This window comes from Pristiophorus japonicus, chromosome 13, assembly GCF_044704955.1.
Source record: "Pristiophorus japonicus isolate sPriJap1 chromosome 13, sPriJap1.hap1, whole genome shotgun sequence".
NCBI classification, from domain to species: Eukaryota; Metazoa; Chordata; class Chondrichthyes; family Pristiophoridae; genus Pristiophorus; species Pristiophorus japonicus.
Genome location: NC_091989.1, coordinates 24,591,278 through 24,618,250, shown reverse-complemented (window position 1 = coordinate 24,618,250; position 26,973 = coordinate 24,591,278). Strand labels below are relative to the sequence as shown.

Here is a 26,973-nt window from a genome sequence, read left to right as displayed (position 1 = left end):
AGTAAGACAAGGTTACATTTACCCAATACCCCTGCCCTCTAACTCTGCTTCCTGTGTGCACCACCGGAGCTGGACTAGTATACATAAAAAAAAATTAGTGACCAGACTTCCAAAGTAATTCTTTGGTTGTCACTTATTTATTTTGTTTTGAAAATTTGTGCTTTACATTCCTACTCATTTGTTTACTTTGGAAATCTTTGGTCGTTGCAGCGACATTTGCTACAGAGCTTGGAAGTATAGGACTAGACATTGGTAAATATAGAAAGCAAGTGGTGCAATTGCTCGTCAGGTATCAGGCACAGCGTCCAAGATTGTGGGGAATAAGGTCAGATACTAGAACTACAATTAGAACAATGAGAGAGTGTGGGTGATCCGTAATAATCCAGAACTGTAACAAAACAGAGGATTTCAAGACAAAGCACAAGGCAGAACTGGGAACTTAGTAAAATAAACAAACAAGCTCTTTATTTAAAAAAAAAAACACTTTATTGAGGATTAGAATTCAATTTGAAGCAGACACAGGCAAACATTTTACATGAAGAAAATGTACGAATGCTAATACATTATAGAAACGTGTGATTTACTGATGCTTCAAGTACAATGCGAGTGACAGTGCAGACCTGCCCTAGGGTCACAGGCAACAAAATTAAATGTTTTTTTTTAAAAAAAGTGGATTTGGTGAAAATATATACTTAACACGTGCTGAATATCCCAGTGATGCAATGCAGCTGATTTTCCTGCATATGATCAAAATGGTTTAATTTACAAACCTGTGCATCTGCCCCTCATCCAGCAGGTTACATCCTCTGCACTTTCATGACATTGAGACTGGGTGCAAATCGGTTGCTCAAACAAAACCATCTGTTTTTTCCCCTCTGGTTCACTCCATTAAGGTGCTGGGACGTGCTGAGACAGGCAATAGCTGACCTCAAACTTGCCCATGTAATCACTGACATCCGAGGCAGTAAGTGTCAGTAGGCTATTCAACTCCAGAGGCATCACATCCCAGCCCAAACCAGTCCCTCCGGTAGTGCAAACTGTCCTCGTTTATTGGAAGACAACTCCTTTGATTATTTTTTAAAAAACACTACCTTTTCTTTTCTAATTCACTGATATAGATCTTGAATAAAAGGGTTTTAGGAGCCCAAAAACAGACTGTGGCTGAAATTCACCTCAAAATTTCTCTCGGGTTGGAGTTTTAACACCCAGGCACTTCCCAGCATGGGGATTACTGGAGAACTCGGCATAGACCATGTCTCTACAGCTGGTTAGTACATCTGCTGATCCTTTATCTACCACAGCACAAGGCAGAATTCACTACAAAACTCTTTACAAACACTTGCCTCCTGCTGCAAGCTAAAGCCAACAGATAACCTTGTACCTCACAAATGGAAAGGTTTGGTCCGACTGCCCAACATTGAAAAGCAATTTACAACTACAATGCAAGGATCTCCCAAGTACAATTAATATCCAACATCCCCCTCAACTGTTAACATGCTGGGCAAGCCAGGCAGCAGTTGCTTAAAGATTTCCACTTATTTGCTTTTGGTTCAATTTGTGTTTATCAAGGCAAGGGATACCAGTGCTTTGGAGGTGGGGGGGTAGGCAGGAAATGAAGAGCGTCCATTTCAGGCACCCAGTGTCAGAATAAAACACTCCTAGGGCAGGTACAGTACTGATCAGATTGCGCAGTATAGCGGGAACGCCACTCAAACAGTGCACGTCAGTAATGTCAAAAGAGCACCTCTTATTGCACCAGAGAGATATATATATATATATCTCACTTGATATCAGCCATCCTGTGATAGTTAGTGAGGAACCCAAATTCTGCTGAGACTAATTCCAACCCAGATTGTGGTGATGAAAGGGTAGTCCCCATCTTACAAAACATGTAAATCTGGACTATATTTAATGAACATTTAAAGGAAATTTTACAAAATCTAAATGAAATGTTCACCACCAAAAAAATCCAATCCTCTTGTGTGCTGCATGTCAGGGAGGCTGGGTAAGTGAGGTGGCTCGGGGTGGGGGGGGGTGAAAGAGGAGGGGGTATGAGGCATGTGCCAAAATGTGGTAGTGTTGGTATAAAAGCAGAGTGACAAACTATAAAGTACCCCACTCAAGTTAACTATTACAATTCCAGGTATCCTTTTGAACCTCAATTAGATCCCAGCCTGTAACTCAATCCCAAGTATTCATTATCCTATATATAAACAATAGCACCTGAACCCCTCAATTAGATTTTAGCCTGTAACTGTATCCATTTTTGCCCATTTATAATCTATGAAGAACTGTTGCACCACTTAATTTTTGAAAAGGAATCCAATGTCTGCTGAAGGAAAGACACACAGCTGCCTGGTTAAACAAGGAAGGGATCAGAAACACTAAGCGTGCACACTTTCAAAACTGCTTTGGTACAGCACAGTAGGAGATGGGCTTATGCTAGAGACTAAACTCCCAATCTCAATCCAGGCACTTGAGGGTAGGTGACAACAGCACCATGAGCAAGGGAGGGAACAACTTCTTGTTGGGATTGATTTTTTTTTTTGGGGGGGGGGGGGAAAAGGGTGTAAGAAAGGAGATGTCCATTAAGATTGTCACATTTTATGTTGTTGGACTCAAGTTGCTCTCCTAGTTATGCAACCAGCTCAAAATGAAAGAGCAAGGTAATTGACAATATACGCCACCAAGAGCCACCTAAAATAACTCCATTTGAAATAGCAACAAATGTACAAAATAGACCAGCTGTCAAAACACACAAATGACAGATTCAGCAGATTAGAGTCACCATGAAGTCAGTTGACAGGGGCAGGGAGAAAAGACCCAGCAGTGTGCTGGAGAGAACATGGATCACATTTTTCCTTCGAGCGTTTTAGTGAATGCTAGAGAGCAACAAACACTTTGGGCCACCGGGGGGGGGGGGGGTGGGGAAGAGATGAAGAGGGGAAGGAAGAAAAAGAAGTGGACACAGTTTATGGTTAAATGTTAGCCAAAGTGGTTCCCTATAAAATCAGCACCGTGCTACGATGCCTCAATCACTGACCTGGAACAGTTGTGCCAAATGGCCCATTGCAGTGCTGTAATTTCTATGCAATCAAGGCCAGATCATTACTTTGGTGTTGGAACTGGGCATCAGCAGAAAGCACGGCTGGAAGACAAAGCAGCATGTGCTTAAAGGATTGCAACCTGCATTTTTTTTTTAAAAAAGCGGCACTCTTATTAGCAAGACAAAATGTGGGGAAGCCAAGAATCAAATCAAGGCAGAAAAGGATAGAAATTAAGTCTATAACTGAAGAAAGATGGGTAAATGTTTTGGGTGGGTGTGGATATTGACAAAGAGTGTCACTAGGAAAGTTAGCTGCCTTTTCTTTTTCAAACGCTGGCTGATGTACAGCTGGTGGAGCAGGTGGAGAGAGAATTCCACGATCAATTAAATGATATTGACATTACTCGGAGCACGCTTGACAGACTGGAGGGAGAGGTTAGCAGTCAGACTAGTCCGTCAGCATTGTGCGGTTTTAAACACTCAGGTTCTAAGAACTTTTAAGCACATGCCTCTACAGCCTGCAGGCAAACCAAACCTCACCATTGGTGTGAGTTTAACTTCCTTAATACACATTGAATGAAACCACATTAACCACTATGCTGTAGCCTTGACGTATAGCTCCTTCCCTCACCCCCACAAACCATCTAAAGTTGTGAACTTGAATGGAAGAATTCTTCACACTTACATCTTGTTCTCCAAATCTCAAGGCAACAAAACCTGTGCATGCTGAACACCAGTTTAATCAAACACAATGAATGCAAGTCATAACAACCCCCAACTTCTCATGAAAATCTAGTCAATAATTCCACTTCTGATGAAAGGTCATTGACGTAAAACGTTGATTCGCTTTTTCTCCACACAGATGCTGTCTGATCTGCTGAGTGTTTCCAGCATTTTGTTTTTAATCTAAGCAAGTGGACTGCACAAGAAAGATACATTCTCCACTCACACACACAATGCATCAATACCAAGAAAAATCAACTACAGGCATCTCATTGTATGTATAAATATAACATGAATTTACTCAGTGACTGGATGCAAGCGCCTTTTTTTTTTTAAAAAGTAGTAAGTCACTATTGTGAATATTTATATTAATCTCTCCAAATATATATTTTCTCCTCAAAATACAAGATGCTGGTAAATACAGGATAACAAATGACTGGCAGAGTTACAGGGCAATGTTTCACATTAACTGTTTGGACAAAGTTTGAATTCTCATGAGGGATGCCTGCATAGTTTATGATCAGCAGTATGGGGCACCTGCCCCATCCCAGTGAGATTAACCTGCCTTAAACCAATCGCCAGTTGAGTTAAAAACTTAGTATACTGTTTATTTCTAGACTCGTACTGTTACACTTTATAAAAGCATGAGGCCAATGAAAGGCTAAGATAGGGACAACGGTATATAATGGTTATTACATGATCAATACTATATACAATTATGCCTTCAAGAGGAGCTGGACTGGTTCTTGACTGGGGCAGAGACCGCATCATATAGAAGGCAAGTGTCTTTATAGAGACACCTGGTCCATGTAATCGCCTGGACTGGTTTTGATCGCCCTGTGGGGGTAGGAGAGGAATTTTCCCCGAGTATTTTTTGCCTCTCCCAGGAGATTACGTGGTGGCTGGAGATTGGAGGTGCTTAGTCACGATGGAGATGTGGGGCAGGTTTGATGGATCAGCTGGTCTTTTCCTGCCCATCAGTTTCATATGTTCGTGGGATGATTCTACTGTCTCACCCTGCGGCAGTACATTACAAGATGGATGAACACTGTAGAATACAATGTAACAGATAGCTAAGGTAGTTTACTGAAGGTGTATCTGGTCCCGTGTGTTTTTGTGTGCACACCAGCTTGAGCCCCAAAATGGCAATTGTACAAACACATCGTGCGTTCCCTCCTTATTATTCTACCGTTAAAATATGAAACGAGATCTGACCAAAAGCACTTCCATAATCAAAGCATTTCTCAATTCTATGTACAATGAGCAGTTGTTCTGAACTACTATAAACCAGGCTTTCGAGTTTCCTGGCAGTTAAACCAATTCGGCATGGGTTTGAAGTTCTGAAATCATTTGATTGAGGAAGGAAAATAAAATACACAATACAAAAATAAGAGGTTTGGTTTTACACATATATGGGAAGTAAATATAAATCATTAGTTACACAGCACTCTGGGCACAAGGTTACAGCAGCCCCCACCTCCTCTGCACCCAAGTCAAGTTCAGTTAACAGCCTGAGAACAGAACACTGAGTTAAACAGCAAGTTGTAAAAAATAAATTATCCCTTCTTTATGGAATGGATTCTTGTTCTTCTTTCTCTGCAGTAGTTATCTACACACTTAGAACTCATCATGCCTTACTAAGGCCTCCCCAAAGTCTGTGGCTTGGCTCCCCACAAACAGGTCGTACTTTTTGACTACTTCTTCTTTCGAGAGTTTTCCATCCTGAAACAGATTGGGGGCAAATGGTTACAAGGGAGCCACACAACTCTCAGCTTTTAGGAACGGGGAAACAATCCTGCCCCTTGGACAGACCAATCCCATCCACCATATGCAACACTCAATCCCTTCTCTCTGGAAATGCATTCAATTGCCTTGTGATCTTATTGAATTGTCCACTTCAATGCCTTTCCCTCCACTTGTTTCACAATAATTTCCCTGGGTGTGGGGGGGGCGGGGGGGATCTCTGCTCAACACCCATGCTGATGCTCAAATAAGTTCAGAATCTTTTTTAAAGCTAGTCTGTGCTGGTATTTGAGATTTGAACAATTTGTCTAATCTTATTCATAGCTCATCCCCCTTCCCCATAGACACGATTTCCACTTCCCGACCTCTCCCCATATACACTGTTTCAACTCACTGGTCAGCTCCAGTGGAGTGCAACTGATTTTCTGCGCATAATGACTGGGAGTAGTCATTGAATAAACTCTGGTGCATATTCCTTCCCTGGTGCATTCCTTCCCCCCCCCCCCCCCTCTTTGGACAGGACATCACAGGAGTTAGCAATCTAAACAATGAATGTCAGCATGTTCTTCCACCATGCAAGGTGCCCCAGCACAAGCCTGATCATGCCCTCACCTGCTATCCACACACAGGCACTTCAACCATATCTGGCGGAACAGGCAGGATCAAGAATTCGAGCCGCTTTCTTTGCCTCCCCATTGCCACTCGATCCAAATACACATAGTCCAATCGATCCATTTTGTAATAAAAATTGCATGTATATATTTCCTTAACTTCTACTACTCTATCTCTCACTTTCTCTCTTCTTCCTCCCTTCCCCCCCACACCCAAGATGCTCATTAAAACCTACCCAAGTAAGCTTTTGGTCACCTGTTCCAATATCTATGTGGCTTGGTGTCCAATTTTGTCCGCTCTCGTGAAGCGCCTTGGGACACTTTACTACGTTAAAGGTGCTAACTAAATGAAAGTTGTTAACGTAGTGAAAAATCACTTGGCACTTCATAGGACCATTGACGGACAAAATTTAAGAGCAAGCTAGAGAGAGATGAACAAGGTTTTAAGGAAGAGGGATAGCGAGGCGGAGAGGTTTAGGGAGTGAAATCCAGAGCTTAGGCAGCTGAAGCAGTGTCAGCAATAGTGGAGCAATGAAAATCGTAGTAATGCAGCTAAACGCTTGACACTCAGCAAGAATGGATGAGCAGCACGCACAACTCACCTTGTTTTCATCAGATTCGTAGACAAGATGGCGGGCCTCGGCCTCAGCATGGTCATAGTCAGCCGGCAGGATCCAGTCTTTGGTTTCTTCCTTGTCCATTTTGCCGTCTTTGTTGCGGTCTCTGAATTCGGTGAACTGCTCTCGCTCAGTTTTCACCCACTCAGGCTCATGGCCGTCACTGTCCGCAGTGTACATATCACCTGAAACCAGCGAGGGGAGGTCAAATGGTCAGCAACTTTCTCCTTTGACCTTCTGCGGCTCATCCCTAGTTGGCAATACCACTTGTGTCATCACATCGGTACATGTAGCAAAGTACAAAGATTCCCATTTGGCCCCAACTCTATTCAACAGAAAATATGCAGTCCTCAGCATCAAGTATACCGCTCCCATTTTTTTGGTCCATCAAAGTTGACTTACTGGAGGTAAAACTCAGGAGAAAAACGGTAATTTTTTCCCCCAGGCATTCCCACATCATAAGAAATACTCATTACATCAACTCAACATTGCAATTCACATCATTCAATCCAGACTGGATAATGACAGATGACATTTCCACAACCTCACCAGTCTGGAACCAGTGTCTCAGTAATTGGCCACCTACACCACTACTTAACTGTCAATCCCCTTAGAGATCCATCCAGCTCATTTCAAATCAATTCGCTCCCTCTCTTCGGGTATTTACCCTGCATTCAAAACACATCACTTTGGCTTCTTTGCAAGCCTACTTTTGATCCATTCTACCATGCCGCAGTATCTCACCTCCCCTTCCTCTCTACAATCCTCCAATAAGTTATCTGAGCCAGATGCTTGCCGATAACATCCAACTTTGCTTCACCACCTGTGACTACACAACTGCTGCTGGGTGAGCCAGAACTTCATCCAGTTAAACCTTGGCAAGGCAAAAGCCAGCTGTTCAATTCTTACCCGCATCACATCCACTCCGATTCCATCCCCCTTCTCCAGACCCTTCTAGACCATTAACAAGACTACTTCCATGTGCACAGCACTCTGCTCCATCCCCACCTCACCCAATTTCACCAACATATTTGCGTATTTCCTCCGAAGTTCCAACTCACCCAGACCTCCAAATCCTGTCCCATTAGGACTCCTGCACATATTTCTGCCCTTGCCAATCACCACAGTCACTGCATCCATCCCACGCACGCAATGTCAAAATCATCTTCACCTACAAATTTCTCCACAACATCCACACCTCGTCAGCCTGGTTTACGATGCATGACCCACCCCCTCGAGATACACTGTAGCATCAAAACAGTGCCATACAAGCTACTCTCTATAACTGATCAGGTACAACTTCACCCTCCAGTTTTACCTTTCTCTGACCCTCCACTCTTCCAATTCTGGTCTACTTACCAATATACTCCTCCAGATCGATGAAGCCATCTCCATTCTTATCAATGTCTTCCATGGTTTCCTGCCAGAGAAAAGCAAAACTTGTTTATTTCTGTGTATAAACTTTCAACAGGAGAAGATAATAATATAGCTCACAGAATACTTGCTGGTTAAAGTCTGATCCATACAAAACTACTAAAAACGGAACTAACAAAGCAGGAGTCTTGCCTGAGGCAGGGTACCTATACAGCAGAAAATTAAAGTTGCCAATGATGGCAACCATTGACCCTTCTCTAGCCATCCAATCATATACAAATCACCACTGTGTGGACTCTCCTAATTTAATCAAATCAATCTCCAGGGGAAAAAAAAACAACAAATATCCAAGAACAATGAAAAGTCTCCAGTACACAAGTTGTAACTAAGGAGACAAACTCACGCTTTGAAGGAAGTGAACAGGCAGTTTAGGCTTAACTGTGCAGGGTGGTGATTGTGTGCAACAGGATGCTTGGGAACGTGAAGGTGGAAAGGACAGTTTTAAAAATCCAACAAGAAACTGGATAATTTGCTGGCAAACGATGCAATTGAAGAGACGAGAGCATTTTTACGATTTTTTTTTGGGGGGGGGGGGGGGGGGGGGGGGAAGGGGGAAATCAGCCAAATGGGCCGCAGTGGTCGTTTCTGGTCCTGTACATCCCTTATGTTCCGATAAATGACAAAAAGTATCACCATCCACGTTACTCAGGCCTGACCAGCTGCATGGTTTCAAGGCGGCAAAGTACAGTCAAATGCCACAGCAGTCTATCCTTTTAACTCTGAATCCCATCCCTTACTAGATATTCATTCAGCTCTTCTGCATCATGATGCACTGACTCATTGAAGGGGAAGCTAGATTAGTACATGAGGGAGAAAGGAATAGAAAGGTATGCAGATAGGGTTAAATGAAGCAAAGGGAGGAGGCTTGTGTGGAGCATAAACACCGACATGGACCAGTTGGGCCGAATGGCCTGTTTCTGTGCTTTACTATGTAATCTTTAGTTTAGGAAGGGGAGTAAACATGGCAACGTGGAAGCACTGACCAGCACAACAATGTCCTTCATGTGGTCATATTCCTCTGGGTGCAGAAAGGCAGTGAACTCCTCTTTTGTGGCAAACAAGTCACCGTTCTGGTCAGCCCTTTTGAATCGGCGCTCATCTCTTGCCATCATCTGTTTGTAGTTGTAACCATCGTCAGCATCCACATCATCTGTGGAGATCAAACCGTGGGGGAGGGAGGAGAGGGGGGGAGCAAGAGAGGAGAGAATAATTCCAACATTAATTAGCAGGTTGAAAGCAGGCACAAATGAATGAAGGATTGGTCTCAGAGAATGCTAGGATCCAGGTAAAGTTCTGTAACTAGCGGCAACAGATGAAACAACGAAGACTGCGTTTATACGTCCATTTTTATAGTACTTTATTCTTGCCGATGCTGCCCTACAGCAGGAAATTCTGCTGGGAACAGAGCTTGGCTTTTTCCTCAAGTTACCCTGTACACAATGAAAAGGCACACCAGATCATTCTTTTAAAAGAAAAAAGTTGCCGAGTTTCCACAATCCCATGGTAGTACCCCATAAATGACAACATCGTGACTCACATTCCCAGCGAGATCCCCCACCCCCTACCTATTTATAAAAGGCAGATAGGGTTTGGGTGACCCTTGGACAGAAGAGGAGGACTAGACAGGTAGTGCAGGAGTCCATCTTGCTCTCCAACAGGCAGTACTCTGTTCTGTGTTCTGAATGCCGGTGGGGGGTGATGGTGGCTCTGGGGAGTGCAGCCAGAGGCAAGTCCATGGCACCATGAGTGGCTCAGCTGCATGGGGGATTGGGGGGGGGGGGGGGGGGGAAGAATGGAAGAGCTATAGTGATGAAGGATTCCATTGTCAGGGGAGCAGACAGGCGTTTCTGCGGCCGCAGACATGACTCCAGGGTGGTATGTTGCCTCCCTGGTGCCAGGGTCAAGGATGTCACTGAGCGGCTGCAGGGCATGCTGGGGGGGGGGGGGGGGGGAAAGAGGGCGAACAGCCAGAGGTCGTGGTCCACATCAGTAGCAATGACATAGGTAGGAAGAGGTATGAGGCCCTGCAGATAGAGTTTAGGGAGCTAGATTAAAAAGCAGGACCTCAAAGATAGTAATCTCCAGATTACTCTCAGTGCCATGAGCTAGTGAGTACAGAAATAGGAAGATAGAGCAGACGAATACATGGCTGAAGTGATGGTGCAGGCGGGAGGGCTTTAGATTCCTGAGACATTGGGACCACTCCTGGGGGAAGTGGGACCTGTACAAGCCGGATGGGTTGCACCTCAATGGAGCAGGGACCAATATTCTCACAGGGGGGGGCGGGGTTTGCTAGTGCTGTTGGAGAGGGTTTAAACTAGCTTGGCAGGGGGATGGGAACCTGACAGTTGATTCAGTAGGGAGGGGGAAAAAAGTGGAAATTAGAAAGCAAAAAGAAAGAAAGAGTTTGAAGGAGAGAAGAAACAAGCAGGAAAAAAAGGGTAAAACTACAAATTTAAAAGGCACGTGGCAGTTGTAACAAAATAGATGAGTTGACGGCACAAATTGAGACAAATGATTATGATCTGACAGTCATTACAGAGACGTGGTTGCAAGAAGACCAGGACTGGAAATTAAATATTCAGGGGTATTTGACAATCCGGAAGGACAGACAGAAAGGAAAAGGAGGTGGGGTAGCTCTATTGATAAAGGATGGAATCACTGCAATAGTGAGAAACAATATATGCTCAAAGGATCAGGATGTTGAAACACAGTTTGGGTGGAGATAAGGAATAATATGGGGAACAAGTCACTGTTGGGCATAGTATATAGGCCCCCTTAATAGTAGCAACTCTGTTGGTTGGAGTATAAACCAGGAAATAGTGGGGACTTGTAAAAAGGGAACAGCAATAATCATGGGTGATTTTAACTTCCATATTGATTGGACAATGGTCAGGGTAGCCTTGAGGAAGATTTCATAGCGTGCATAAGGGACGGGTTCCTTGAGCAGCATGTAACAGAACCAACTAGGAGTCAAGCTATCCTAGATCTGGTCCTGTGTAATGAGACAGGATTAATAAACAATCTCCTAGTAAAGGATCCCCTTGGAATGAGTGATCAGAGCATGATTGAATTTCAAATCCAGATGGAGAAAGAGAAAGTTGGATCTCTAACCAGCGTACTAAGCTTAAATAAAGGTATGAAGGTATGAGGGCAGAGTTGGCTAAAGTGGAATGGGAAAACAGATAGAAGCGAGAGACAGTTGATGAACAGTGGTGTACATTTAAAGAGATATTTCACAACTCTCAAGAAAAATATATTCCAGTAAGGAGGAAAGGGTGTAAGAGAAAAGAAAGCCATCCGTGGCTAACTAAAGAAATAAAGGGCGGTATCCGATTAAAAACAAGAGCATGCAAAGTGGCCAAAATCAGTGGGAGGACAGAAGATTGGGAAGCTTTTAAAAGCCAGTAAAGAATGACTAAAAAAAATGATTAAGGGAAGGTAGACTCTCAGTAAACTAGCACAAAATATAAGAAAAAAAAAGTGGCTAAAGTAAATGTTGGTCTCTTAGAGGATGAGACTGGGGAATTAGTAATGGGGAACATGGAGATGGCAGAAACTCTAAACAAGTATTTTGCATCAGTTTTTATGGTAGAGGACATGAACAATATTCCAACAGTGGATAGTCAAGGGGCTATGGGGGGGGCGGGGACAGGGAGGAACTTAACACAATCACAATCACTAAGGAGGCAGTGCTCAGTAAGATAATGGGGCTAAAGGTATAAATCCCCTGGACCTGATGGCTTGCATCCTAGTGTCTAGAGAAGTAGCGGCAGGGATTGTGGATGCATTGGTTGTAATTTACCAAAAATTCTCTGGATTCTGGGGAGCTCCCAGCAGATTGGAAAACTGCAAATGTAACACCCCTATTCAAAAAAGGAGGCAGACAAAAAGCAGGAAACTATAGACCAGTTATCCCAACATCTGTGGTTGGGAAAATGTTGGAGTCCATTATTAAAGAAGCAGTAGCAGGACATTTGGAAAAGCAAAATTTGGTCAGGCAAAGTCAGCATGGATTTATGAAGGGGAAGTCATGTTTGACAAATTTGCTGGAATTCTTGAGGATGTAACAAACAGGGTGGATAAAGGGGAACCAGTGGATGTGGTGCATTTGGACTTCCATAGAAACATAGAAAATAGGTGCAGGAGTAGGCCATTCAGCCCTTCGAGCCTGCACCGCCATTCAATGAGTTCATGGCATTTCAGAAGGCATTTGACAAGATGCCACACAAAACGTTACTGCACAAGATAAAAGTTCACACGGTTGGGGGCAATATATTAGCATGGATAGAAGATTGGCTAACAGAAAAAGAGAGAGTCGGGGATAAATGGTTAATTGTCTGGTTGACAATCAGTAACGAGTGGGATGCCACAGGGATCAGTGCTGGGACCCCAACTATTTACAATCTATATTAACGACTTGGAAGAGGGGACTGAGTGTAACGTAGCCAAGTTTGCTGACGATACAAAGATGGGAGGAAGGGCAACGTGAGGAGGACATAAAGAGGCTGCAGGAGGGCATTGACAGGCTAAGTGAGTGGGCAAAAATTTGGCAGATGGAGTATAATGTTGGAAAGTGTGAGGTCATGCACTTTGGCAGATAAAAATCAAAGAGCAAGTTATTATTTAGAGAAAGATTGCAAAATGCTGCAGTACAGCAGGACCTGGGGGTACCTGTGCATGAAACACAAAAGGATAGTATGTAGGTACAGCAAGTGATCAGGAAGGCCAATGGAATCTTGGCCTTTATTGCAAAGCGGATGGAGTATAAAAGCAGGGAAGTCTTTACAGCTGTACAGGGCATTGGTGAAGCCACACCTGGAATACTGCATGCTGTTTTGGTTTCCATATTTATGAAAGGATATACTTGCTGTGGAGGCAGTTCAGAGACGGTTCACTGGATTGATTCCAGGGATGAGGGGGTTGACTCATGAGGAAAGTTTGAGTAGGTTGGGCCTCTACTCATTGGAATTCAGAAGATTGAGAGGTGATCTTATAGAAACGTAGAAGATTATGAGGGCTTGACAAGATGGATGCAGAGAGGATGTTTCCACTGGTGCGGGAGACTAGAACCAGGGGGCATAATCTTAGAATAAGGGCCGCCCATTTAGAACAGAGATGAGGAGAAATGTCTTCTCTGAGGGATGTGAATCTGTGGAATTCGCTGCCTCAGAGGGCTGTGGAAGCTGGGACATTGAATACATTTAAGACAGAAATAGACAGTTTCTTAAACGATAAGGGGATAAGGGGTTATATGGAGCGGGCAGGGAAGTGGAGCTGAGTCCATGATCAGATCAGCCATGATCTTATTGAATGGTGGAACACGCTCGAGGGGCCTTATGGCTTACTCCTGCTCCTATTTCTTATGTTCTTATGTACTTCAGAAGTGGGGAGAAAGCTGCAACATTCAGCCACAGCTAAACACAAGTAACCAGAAGGTGTATTTGTCAGCTGATACAAATCAATGCTGGGAGAACTACCCAAGACTTGGACTGCCAATTTGTTATGACAATGGAGTCACTGAACACGAAAAGACACCAATTTATTACACTATTCACACACTGAAGTGTTGAAGTATCCTAGTCCCTTCATGGTGTTAACACAACAGAGATGTGCTAATCACTTAATGTCAAGTGGCACACAGCGTCAAAGCAAATGCTTCACTCCATCCGCTCCAAACCAGGAGGCTGATCCCCACATATTTCCTGCATGCTAGTCTCTTACCGTAAATCTTTGTCTACCAATGAAATACCCAACACTAGAAAACTTAAGACGTTCAACACAGCGATTGGCTTTCCAAATTCCACAGTGCCGAGTGCGCGCCGTGTCCAGTAATTCAATCTAGGATGGGTAAATAATGCACTCCAAGCTACAACTAGAGACACTTCCTCACGAGATCCACCAACTCGTAGTTCATCTGCCATCATAATGCAGAAACCCAAGTTAGAATATTTTATTTGCTCAAACCATTGCACCTGCTGCTCACCACTTCCGCACGTCGATGTGACTGTAAGCCAAGCTGTTTATACGAGGTAGATTTGTGTGGCTTAATGGCCGAAACCATCTCATGGAGTTCCCAACAGCTGGAGTGGAGACAAGGCATGGTTACAAGTGCTACACCCGCCTTGCGCGCATGTCCCACCAAGCAGTGTAGCAGTTTTGTGGCTGCTCAAACGAGTGTCAATTTGAGTTTTGAATTAGGGGATTTGTATGCTGCGAACCCACTTCCGGCAGGAGCTGGATGGAGACTATCCAAAGTCATTTGGTAGGACCCTACAGCCAGAAAAAAGACTTCCATCCCATCAGACTGAGCTACTGGTCTTAGATGTGAATGGAAAATACAGAAGAAAAATTCAAGGACTTACCTGGTGAATGAATGACATGCAGATGCCATGCGTGGTCAGATGAGGATTGTGGCGGTGGATGGAGCCGTGGAAATGCTGGAAGGAAGCAACCCAGAGAAAGGTGCAGCAGTTCTACCCCACCATGACGCCTCCCCCCATCCCAGAGAGGCCACTCGGAAAGCAGTCATGCTGGAGTGGCCATATATGAAAAACTAGTGCAAGATAAAAAGTGTGCTGCTTTAAGTCTACAGATCCAAACCCTAATGTGAAACCTGATGTGAAACAGGTTTAACTACTAAACAACCAGTGCCAACAGATGGCATCATAGAACTTACAGCATACAAACAAACCATTTGGGCCAACTGGTCTGTTTATTCCCCACACGAGCCTCCTCCCACCCTACTTCATCCAACCCTTCTGATCGGGACCTCAATTGCCACACTAGTTGGAACTCAACTTCTAATGGCTCAGTGAGAAAATGCACCATGCAGCATAGTACTGAGCAATATAGGTCAACAAAGTGGGATGTGCTATTTGTTTTAGGTATCAGCAGTATGCGGCTATTGCCTGCATCACATTAAAGGGGGGGGGGGAAAAAAGTTACATACACCAAGATTCCTACTCCCGAACACTAACCAGAAAGCTCTGTTAAAAGTTTATGTGGCCATCAGATGAGGACAAGATCAGGCTCAGCCTTAAAATTAGAGCTAGGCCAGTTTGGAGTGAAATAAGGAAACACATTTTTCCCCCCACACAAAGTGTACTAAAAATCTGGAAACTCATTCTCCACAAGCCTGTGGATGCTGCTGGGTCAATTGAAATTTTCAAGAGTAAGATTTATAGAATTTTGTTGGAAAAGGATATCAAGGGATTATGGAGCAAAGGCAAGTAAATAGAGTTGAGGTACAGATCAGCCCTGATCTAATAGGATGGTGATCAGGCGCAATGGCCCACTTCTGACCATCAAGTAGCCAGCCAAGCCACCAAGAACCTTCACATATGCAAAGTGGCCACTTGGTTCAGGTAGAGGAGGGCTTCAGTGTCAATAGCACCATAGCCATCAGGAGCCACTACCTTTAGTGGAGCAGGAAACAAAAAAAAAGGGGAAGGGGAAAGGAAACAGGATAAAACGCAGGCGGAAAAAAAAGTAATTAAGTAAGCATGGCTGCAATTTTCTTGATGGATGTGAATTTTTATTGCTGAATTACCAATCTCCACAAGGATAAATTAGTGCAGTTGAAGTCATCAATAATGCCAGGAGCATCAGAATTCATACTGAATCACTCCTATAATCCACAGCACAGTAGTTCAGCACCAGAATTCCACCTACCGTTTACTGCCATCAACCCCCCCCATCCCCATTATTTGCATACTGCTCACTGTCCCACCTGCTGCTCCTTACCCAGGTAGTAGCCGTACGTTACGTTTCTGTACTCCTCCCAGGAGACAAGCCCGTCCTGGTTACTGTCGAAATCAGGCCACTGGCGCCCAACATTCTCGAAGATGTACCTCTTCTGAGCCCGCTTTATCCAGGCCTTCAGCTCTGCCTCTGTCACAAATCCGTCCTTATCCTCATCTATTTTATCTACTATCATTCTACAAAGAGAGAGACAAAAAACGTGTAGATGGCAGGGTCAGACTCTGGACCTGAACGAGTTTTCCAAAAAAAACCTACCCAACAGGGACCCATAGGTCGCATTTCTGTACTCTTCCCAGGTCACGAGGTCATCGTCGTCTAGATCGTGACCCTTCCACTGACGGTCGACATCCTCGTAAATCCAACGCCTTTGTGAAAGTTTAATCCATTTCTTAAGTTCCTCCTCTGTAACAAACCCATCCTTGTCTTCATCGATTTTATCTACAATTTTTCTGTTGGGAGAGTCAGAAAACCCGGGAAAGGTTAGGCAAGAAGCTTGGAGAAGCTGATCGACAGGCACTTTTACATTCGATGTAGGGGATCCTGGAGAGTCGCACAGAAACCGAGACTTCTGTGGGGCACACCCCCCCCCCCCCAATCATCTTGCACTTCTGGTTGCCCCAACCAAAGGCCGTTGCAGGCCAGAGTATGGCAATTCATGGGTAAAAGCCAACAAAAATCCAGCTGCGGATTTAAATGAAGACCAGATGCCATGGACATCGAGGATCCCCGTTTTATATTTAGAGTGCTACCAGCTGCAGCAATGCTGCATCTGTTCTTTTCAGCACCCTTTCAATGTAAAAGTGCCTTTGATGAAGACGGTTAGTTCTTCTGTGCAGGTATGGGGTTGCGAAGGGATCATACAGCAGCTGAGAGAAAATGACATATCCTTCAAGTCAGAGGTTGTTAGTACTATTCCAGGGTACTGAATTTTCAAATAGGCCTGTAACAGAATCCTCCCCTTCCCCCAAGGCAGTGACCCATGCTGGGTACAACTCCGCATGTGCAGGATTCCCTCCAATACTTCATCCAAGCAGCCATTCTTCATGAGTGTTTGTCTACTTGACCATGGGGCGCGGGGGTGGGGGGGAGGGTGGGGAGAAGAAAGAGGGGGGGTTCAAGGGAAGATTGGGGGTGCTACATTCAAATCCTACCCTCAACAGATGCCAGAATACTTTTCATGATAGACTGATTGCATTGGGACCAATCTTGGCTGATTTTTCTCATCTCTTCAGTACAGACCAATTGTAATGTGTTGCCCAAACTGGGATCAGCTAACTGTACAAACTAGGAACTGATCTTAGGATCTGCCTGGTCTTTATGGTTCAGTAATCATCAAGGAACTAAAGGGCTAATTAAAGTAGTACTCAATTATTCTTTCACCTGTATTACCAGAGTTCAAATCCAGCCAGATTAGTAGAATGGAATCAGTCGGTCACAAAGGAATTGAGTTTGGGGCAGTCTCAACCACATACCAAGTAGGCATACAAATGTTCACCATCTAGTCAGACTGCCAGTGTGGGGAAATCATCACAATAGCGCAGAAGGGATGTTCTTCTAAAGTTGTTAAACCTGAGCACAGTTTTTAATCTGCACAAACCCTGATCTACTATGAGAGAACTTGGCACCGTGAGTAAGTGCACATAAAATGTAATATTTGATGGGATACTGTACACTGCAGCATATTACATATTTCTTTGTACAGTATACAGGCAGTTAATCTTGACAATTGAACACATTTCCAAAGAAAAAGGGGTATGATGGAAAAAGAAATGGATGATTGAGATCCAATGTGGGTGTACTGGGCCTCAATAAACCCATGTTAATAATTCTTGTGTTCCAAGCCCAACTGGGACTCAAATTTAACTGAATTTCTGCTGGAGCTGAGACAGACAACTCATGTTTATACAGCACCTTTAAATGTAGCAGAACATCCCATGGCACTTCAACAGTTTGACAAAAACAGAAGTAGGAAGGGAATTAGGAGAGGTGACCAAAGGCACATTGAAGTAGTAGATTTAGTAATGAGGTTTTTGGACATGGAGAGGGAACTAGTAAGACCACTGTTCTGCCACTGATGGCGGCTGGGAGTGAGGCAACACTTAGATCAGAGTTGGAAGAATGGAGTGCGCAAGCTACGATGCAGGGTTGGTGTAGAAAGACCACAGGTGGATGTGAACGAGGATTTTGAAGTCAATGCCCCAAGGGATAGGGAACCAAAGTTAGAAAATCAAAAGGCTGTTTTTGCACACAAGCACGAGACAATCAAGTGATGGCACGAACAAAAGGGTTTTAGTCACAAGCTGCAGAACAAGGCTATGCTTTGTAAGGAAGTAAATGAAAGCAACACTCAGTTACAACTCAGCTTCAGTATTATCGTGCAAAAAAAAGTTTAAGTGAGCGTGTCCCAGGGACTCACTGTTACACAATGAGCTTAAAAAGAGTTAGTTATTCATTGTGAATGAACATGCACTTTACATTAACTTCCAGAAGAAAAAGACTTCACTCCCTCCTTATGTGAAGGTGGCGATTCTTGCTCGGATATAGATCCGCGTGCACCAACACGCCCCCACCCTCCTCAATACCTCGCCCAAATGGCTATTCTTCACATGCAAATCTAAACAGTAAACGTTGATAAACTATGTGCCCTCAGTACTCGAGCAACTTCCCTCTGGGAGTCACTGCACAATGATCAGGAGTGGATAGCTTGGATAATTCACCTTCCCTTCTTAGCTCAGAGACAGAGGCGAGCTGCAGCACACCTTCCACCTACCCAGCAGAGGATCCAACTGGAGAAAGTACACTTGGACAGTCCAGTAGGCAACTCAGTTTAGAGACAAGACTGGACAGGGAACAGATCAGTTAAATCTCAATGGCTCACCATGAGAAGAAAATACTGTTCCGTGTGTGTACACACACACACACACACTAACTATCAGTACTACAGCCACACCCTCATCCAGAAAGAACACCCAGGGTTGGAAGGACAGATAGAATTACATTGCAGGGCATTTTTGTACAATTGAACTGGACACACCCCCCACTATCATACTGAAATCCTAGGGGAGACATTGTACAGAATTACAAACTGGCCCCTTAAAAGCAAATAATCTCCATTCTTCTCTTAGTAAAGATATTCCAAATTAACTGCATTAGTTCTTCAACTACCAGGTTATGGTTTCCTGCTGGGCAAATCAGAAAGAAAGCACTCCCAGCAGCTGACTAAAGTGTCATTAGGAAGAGATTGCGAGTAGATAATCCCCAGCATTACATAGCTCTTCTTGCCTGCACCCCAACACAGAAACACACATTGGGGCATTATATTAAATGGCCTCCGATTAAAGCTGCCAAATGCCTCACTGTAATTCAGTACACTTTCCATTCCACTTCTGTGGATCATGCTGATCAAATTACCAACAGTCTGAAAAATCTCAGGACCCCAAAGCCCCATTCTGGCAGACGTTCCGAGCAGCCAGGAGGGGCACAGCACAATATCACACTCACCATTACCCACATTTGTGGCTCAGAGAGGGATAATGCAACTCACTAATGACTTTCACAAGCTATGCGTTTGAGAGCACAGAGCAGCATCAACACAATCAGAAGCTAACTGATCCAGCTGTTTGTGTTTCTGCAGAGGAAGTTGGCAACTAAACTATTGCAGTCTTGTTCTAATTCTAATTAAGGTTTTTTTTCTTTTTAAAAACTGGCAGCCACCTTCCTAACCCCTCTTCTGCTACAGTGCCCAATTGCCAAGGAGTCATCTATCGCACCAGTCCCACCCACCCCTTCCCTCAACGACTATCTGTCCCACCTGTGACAGAGTCTGTGGCTCTCGTATTGGACTGTTCAGCCACCAAAGAACTCACTTCAGGAGTGGAAGCAAGTCTTCCTCGATTCCAAGTGACTGCCTATGATGATAATTATGATGTTGGTTAAACTACCCGGCTCCCATCAATGCGGGACTCACCACACCATTAATGCTGAGGTACCCAACTTCCATCAAAGGAGGAACTTGTAGCATCTATGGTGGTATAGAACTTAACTCGCACCAAAGAGGGTCCCCATACATTGAGCGGTATAGATCCCAAGTCAGAATATCAGCATTTCTAGTTCCAAATCTTGCATCCTTTCAAATGAAATAAAAGTTGGCTGTGTGCTGATACAGAATACTCAAGAGTCTGTGGTCAGACCTACAATTTTTGCAAACCATTATTTGTTAAGCATTTTCCAATATGGTCTTACACACCCAAGCCTCTCTTTGCTCTCCTCTGGAGTGAGCTGGTCGAATGTCTTTGCCTCCTCAGCTCCAAGGAAGGCATCGTGGTCATATTCAAAGTTCTCCGCGTCATCGTGCACCTTGTCGCTCAGCTCCTTATCGTGGACGGCACGATCCTTCTTCTCAGTGGGTTTGCTCAGAGCATAAACACCACACATGGTCAGGTACAGAACGAGCTTCGTCAAACCCATCATGTCTGTGGTCTTTCTGAAAGGAGAGGGGGAATATTAAACCCAAATATTTGGGCTATATTGTGTCAAGAAAAAAAAAAAGAGCAGAGAAAGAAAAAGCAGTCTTTTCATTACATTAGAGTTCAGGGATATAAAAAAAAGTGCTGAAATTCAAATTAAAAAAACACAAAATTGCTGGATACCCGAGCACCTGGAGGAGAAAAGATAGGTTAACCTTTAAGGAGAGAAGCTTCATCAGAGCACAGATTAGAGTCCATGTTTGGGCTACAAGGCCAAGTAATTAAGTTTTGTTTAACTGCTTTTGTCTCATTTTACTGCCTGCCCTTCCCATGTCTTATTCACTTGCCAGTAAAGTGGGTAGGCAGGCTGTACCCGTGCCAGTGATCTCCTTGGAGATACACAAACAGCCTGTCATTTTAAATCTATCTGCAGGTTCGTTCACTGTCCTTGGAACAAAAGCTTCTGTAACTCGGCATTCTTCCAGAAAAGGTTCCAGCTCCTGATTGCCATCTAGTAACTAACCCTTGCTAGAAAGCATGGACATGGATGGCAGTCATGGTCAGGATCAGATTTGTCTGCAACCCCTTCCCATTGTTAATGTTCACTAATGATGGCATCACTTGGGTGATGTACTACAGGACACCTGGGACCAACAGGCATTGCAGCCCACAGTAGGCAGAGGTGAAAAGAAGTTTGGCATCAAAACTCCGTAGTCAGCTTAGATTGACACTTCAATGCAACACTGAGGGAGTGCAGCACTGTTGGAGACTGAGCTGCCTTTTAGGAGACGTTGTGCCTGCTCAGGTGGACTTAAAGATTCCATAGTGCTATTTGAAGAGGAGCTGGGGAGTGCTCCTCGTTGTCCTGGCCAACATTTATCCTTCCACCACCACCAGAAACTGATTAACTGGTTGTCATTTCGCTCACGCTGTATGCAAATCAACTGCCACATTTGCCTACAAAACAACAATGACTGCACTTCAAAAAAAGTAATTCCCAGGCTGTGAAAAGCTTTGGAATGTCCTCGGGACATGAAAGGCATTATATAAAATGAAAGTCATTCCACACTTCGACAAAGTAGGAGATTTTAAAACTCAATTTCCTTAATTATCCCTTTGTAAAACCACTGCAGTGTTCTTGCTATAAATTCCATTTTACACTCACGGAAAATATTCAATAAATTAAATGCTTAGTTAGGTGCTACCACAATAGAACTCAGTCCAGATTTTAAAATTCAAGGCGAGTCATCATCTCGCCACAACTACCCAATTATTTCATCTTTCAACCTTTTTAAACTTGAAGTACTAAACAATGGGTTTTAGTTCTTCACCTTGGTTTCTCAACTTCGAGAGATACAGGATAATAGACATTCAAAAACATGGACTACAGCCTAAAAGTAACTCATTTTATTTGTAAAAACCATCCAACATTGAAATCAAATACTGGGTTCTGAACTCCAAGCTAGTACAAAAAGATGCTGCTAACCCCATACCAATATTGGTAGGAATGCGCCAGGATTCAATACTGAACAAATGTTCACGTTACTGCCAAATAGACAAAAATGTCTGACTATTAGTTATGATTAAAATCTTTCCAGACAATTTAATCCTAATTACTGCAGGTTACTGGAACATGACCATTCCTTCTATACACAAGGGCACACTCCTTTTGTTTATCATTTTCCCTGCTCAGCCCTGCCCCATCAAACTCCAGTCATTGCCTTTCTTTTTACATCCACTTCCTCACAGCCCCCTCCTTATCCCTGTTCCTGCCACGATCAAACTATTTCATCAGTTTGCATCATCTGAATTTCCTGGACTGCTGCCATTTTTCTGCAACTCTTTTACAGATTGCTGCATTTTCAGACTTGTTTCTGCCCACTCTCGAGGTTCTCCAATGTACTGCCCCTACTCCATCCCCTGTCCACAACTACATTGGTTTCTACACCTGTTGCTCCAACACCTTGGGATATCCTGATCAACCCCTGCAACTCTCCAATACATATGACAGTACAACGTCTCAAATCCAGCAACTGAGACCTAGACTCTGCTGATTTTTGGATTTTTCCAGATTTTGGACAAGAAAATTAAGAGCGTACGTATGCTACCAAGACAAAGTACAAATGGTGGCGTGGGCCAGGTCGGGTCGAGGGTCAATCGGCAAGGCTCAGACTGATCACATGCCATTTAAAACATAGCAGCGATGCCAATAACTAGTCCAGCCCATTGGTTTTTGGACAATAATTCCAGATTTTATTTTACTGAATATCAAATGGGATTTCTCAAAAATGTCCTGTTTTCAGACAGCTGGATTTGTCCTGTACTGCTTTGTAAACTTAGAAATAAATTACACACCTCACTATGACATTACAATTAGCCTAACTAATTAACTGAGACACAGCTCCATACATATCTTAGCTCTCCAGGACTCAACATAAATTTATTAACAGTTTGCTCTGAGAAGAGCCAGCCCTACAGCAAAGTACAATGGGCATGATAACATATGTTGAGTCTTTATCTGTACATCGTATACCAGGGAAAGCAGGAATGCAATTACAGTTCCTTGTGCGACTTTAGCACCAATGTGTCCAATCATCACTGCAGTGTATAACATGTGAGACAATCAAGTTAAAAAGTGCTTCAATATAAAAAGGAGTGCATCTTTTTAAAGTTAGTGCAAAAATGAATAGCCAGCATCATCATTCTATGATGTTTAGATCTATGACAGTAATGTTTAATTCTTAATACTGTTACTAGCCTTACGATAAACTAGAAGGAATATAAATCATTGTATTTTAATGTTATCCAATATGTTTACCTTCAGATACTCAAATCACCACCATCAGAGGCAGTCCCTCAGAATGATGGAGGACTTGCTTCCACTCCCAAAAAGTGAGTTCTTTGATGGCTGAACAGTGCAATGAGAGCCACAGACACTGTCTGTCCCACCTGTAACATTCGTCGAGGGAAGGGGTCAGTGGGGCTGGTTTGCTGCGTGCTCCTTCCGCTGCCTGCGCTTGGCCTCTTCACGCTCTTTGCGTTGAGACTCGAAGAGCTCAACGCCCTCCCGGATGTACTTTCTCCACCTCGGGCGGTCTTCAGCCAAGGTCTCCCAGGTGTCAATGGTGATGTCGCACTTTACCAGTTTGGGAGGCTTTGAGGGTGTCTTTATAAAGTTTCCGCTGTCCTCCTTTGGTTCGTTTATCATGAAAGGGGCTCCGCATAAAGCACTTGCTTAGGGAGTCTCGTATCTGGCATGCGAACTATGTCGCCTGCCCAGCAAAGCTGACCGAGTGTGGTCAGTGCTTTAATACTGGGGATGTTAGTCTGGTTGAGGACACTGATGTTGGTGCGCCTGTCCTCCGCGCCTGTCCTCCCAGGGGATTTGCAGGATCTTGCGGAGACATCGCTGGTGATATATATCCAGCGACTTGAGGTGCCTTCTATACATCGTCCATGCCTCGAGGGTGGGTATTACTACAGCCCTGTAGACCATGAACTTGGTGGCAGATTAGAGGGCCTGGTCTTCAAACACTCTTTGCCTCAGACGGCCGAAGGCTGCACTGGAGACTATGCTGAATCTCCGCATCAATGTCTGCCTTTGTTGATAAGAGGCTCCCGAGATATGGGAAATGGTCAATATCCCGAGATATGGGAAATGATCCATACCCCGAGATATGGGAAACACTCATCAAGGACACCGAGGATGTCAGGGCCCAATGGAAGGAGCACTTTGAAGATCTCCTCAAATCGAGACTCTGCCTTTGACTCGAGTGTTCTTGACTCCATCCCGCAGCATGCGACCTGCCACCAACTCAGTGAAACTCCAACGTTGCACGAGGTAGGCAAAGCCATAAAACAGCTCAAGGACAACAAGGCTACGGGTGCGGATGGAAACCCTGCTGAGTCGCTAAAGTATGGCGGAGAGGCGCTGTAGGCATGGATACATGACCTCATCTCTCTCATCTGGAGGGAGGAGAGCATGCTGGGAGATCTGAGATGTAGTGATTGTGACCATTTTTTTTAAAAAACAGAGGACAAGTCCGACTGCAGTAACAACAGGGGAATCTCCCTGCTATCAGCCACTGGGAAAGTGGTCACTCGAGTTCTCCTCAATCGTCTTCTCCGTGGCCGAGGAGCTCCTCCCAGAATCACAATGCGTATTTCGTCCCCTACGGGGCACAACAGACCCCATCACCACTACATCACCCGACTGCCATAGAACTTTGTTTGCACATTTATCTATTTCAAACTTACTCAGGTTATGTATATATGCATGTGTCAGCATCAAGGTATCACAGCCAAGCCTGACATGGCCCCAGCTCAACAATACACATGCACACTCCACTCCAGTTCATCACTTCAGAAATATACAGCACAGAAAGAGGCCATTCAGCCCATCATGTCTGTGCTGGCCAAAAGAGCATTATCCAGTCTAATCCCACTTGCCAGCTCTTGGTCCATAACCCTGTAGGTTACAGTTCTTCCAAGTGCTTATTAAATGCAATGAGGGCGTCTACCTCTATCACCCTTTCAGGCAGTGAGTTCCAGACCCCACCACCCTCAGTGGAAAAAAAAGTTTTCCTCAACTCCCCTCTAATCTTATTATAAAATTACTTTAAATCTATGTCCCCTGGTTTTTGCTACAGAAATAGATCCTTCCTATCCCCTATCTAGGCCCCTCAACCAAGTCTACCAAAGAAAACAACCCCAGCCTATCCAATCTTTCCTCATAGCTAAAATGTTCCAGTCCCAGCAACATCCTTGTAAATCTCTTCTGTACCATCTCTCTATTAGGAGAGAGAACCTGGCTGATATTACCTCCCCGGATGCTGAGGCTAATTGCAGCACCCTGGCAGCGATCAAGCAACCGGGCATAGAATCAAACCTGGAACCTAACTCTGACTCAGTTCCACACTGGGCAGCAAGTCCTTCCAACTGAGCAAAACCCCTTTACTTCATCCAAGCACAAATACAGGTTGAGGCTGGAATCCAAGAGAAAGTGGGGCAAATGTAGCAAATTAATACTCAGTAAATCAATGAATTTAGAATTGTAGCATTCACAAGCCGTGATTAGAGATTACTCTAAAGTAATCTCGAGAGAATGCCTTGACTGGCCATTGTTACTACTGACTTAGTAAAAAACAAACTCACTTCCCACACAATCTACAATTAGCCTGGTCTTAACTCCAAAAATAAATCTCATTCCATATTCATTACAAACACATTACTTTTACTGGATAAGAAAAACATAAAAGTTCAAATATTGGAAGTCACCAAGAGGATGATGATGTTAATCAGAGGCCCCATTTGTTCTCTCAGATGCAAGTACAAGATTCCATGGCACTATTGAAAGACGAGTTCTCCCAGTGTTCCAGCTAATATTTATCCCTCAACATTGCTAAAACAGATTTCCTGTTCATTTAGTTCATTGCTGTTTGCAGAATCTTGCTGTGCATGGTGCCTCACTGAGCACAAATTCACTACTGCCTTTGACTACCTTACAGCAGTGATCACTGATTCGGCTGTGAAGCACGTTGGGACAGCTAAAGGTCATAAAAAGCAGTAAATGCAAGTTCTTTCAGCAGCACCCCATCTTTATTACCCAACTTGGAAGAGTTAGAAGCAAAAAAAAATTCCAATCATTCTGGCAAAGATTCTATTTCATCTGTTGTTGACTCACTCTCAAATGAAAAAGATCAAAAATGGAACAACCCAATTGCACGTACACAGTTCAGCCCTACAAAAGACAGCCCCAAAAGACAGCCCTTGTCCAAAGACTCCCTGGAAACAATGGGTTAAAAGATCTCAAATGAATTGGGTGGCTGTGTGGTAATAATGAACAATTACCAGTGAACAATTACAATTTACCACTAATATACCTCCAATGATAAATTAAAGCACATAATGAAACTTAATAATGCAAATTAAATAGCTAAATTATTTTTTAAATAAAAAAAGATATGTCGCTCATTGAGGGAATGTTTAACCCTCCATTTGCTCGGATCTCAACTCCCCTCCAGTTTCTTGAATACAGCATCAGTGAGATTACACCAATCGTTATCTATTAATGCAATGTCCACAACCAAATTAAAACCAACCTCTCACCGCTTCTTTTCTCTCTTGTCTACTCTCTCTGAAGGGGTCTACCGGAAAGAGCCCACCCCTACATCCAAAACGGAAATACCCCCCTTCTGCAACCAATCACCGTTCGCCTCCCGAATTCCCGCCTCTCATGACGTCACATTTGTCGTTCCCCATTGGTGGGTTCTCGCGCGGGATACCATTGGTCGCAAACCGCCACGTCGCGCGCCCCGTTGTCTCTCTCTCTCTCTCTCTCGCTACGTGGGCAAGCGCGAGCTCGGGTGTACGCGCCGGCCGCAGTTACGTCAAACATTCGGACAATGGTCCGTCGCCACGGGAAACGGGGGCGGTGCCTGACATTTTAGAGGGAAGCGACATTCAACAACAACTTGTATTTATATAGCGCCTTTAACGTCGTAAAACGTACCAAGGCATTTCACAAGAGTATTATAAGACAAAAACAAGACATTCGGGATTTGAAGAGA

The 26,973-nt window shown here is 44.0% G+C and overlaps 1 protein-coding gene across 3 annotated transcripts; it reads right to left on the bottom strand.

Moving 5' to 3' along the window:
- Positions 1-463: 463 nt before the first annotated feature.
- On the bottom strand, positions 464-26,572 carry LOC139278461 (calumenin-like). Of its 3 annotated transcripts, none has more exons than XM_070897268.1 (7): positions 26,513-26,572; positions 20,185-20,421; positions 15,921-16,114; positions 9,158-9,324; positions 8,100-8,160; positions 6,726-6,925; positions 464-5,491 (listed from the first exon to the last, which is right to left on the bottom strand). In XM_070897268.1, exons 2-7 carry the CDS (start codon positions 20,406-20,408, stop codon positions 5,387-5,389), a joined length of 951 nt encoding a protein of 316 aa, XP_070753369.1. In that variant the 5' UTR covers positions 20,409-20,421; positions 26,513-26,572; the 3' UTR covers positions 464-5,386. The 3 variants fall into 3 exon arrangements, with proteins under 3 accessions (XP_070753369.1, XP_070753370.1, XP_070753367.1); XM_070897269.1 differs by lacking the exon at positions 15,921-16,114 and adding an exon at positions 16,194-16,387 and having other exon boundaries at positions 26,506-26,568; XM_070897266.1 differs by having other exon boundaries at positions 26,506-26,568.
- Positions 26,573-26,973: the final 401 nt, after the last annotated feature.

Coding starts and splice junctions, on each gene's coding strand:
- LOC139278461 (XM_070897268.1), bottom strand. CDS start 20,408: ATGATGGGTTTGACGAAGCTCGTTCTGTACCTGACCATGTGTGGTGTT. Junction 9,325..15,920: donor AACGTACGGCTACTACCTGG/GTAAGGAGCAGC, acceptor TGATCTCCACAG/ATGATGTGGATGCTGACGAT. Junction 5,492..6,725: donor ACGAATCTGATGAAAACAAG/GTGAGTTGTGCG, acceptor AATCTGTTTCAG/GATGGAAAACTCTCGAAAGA.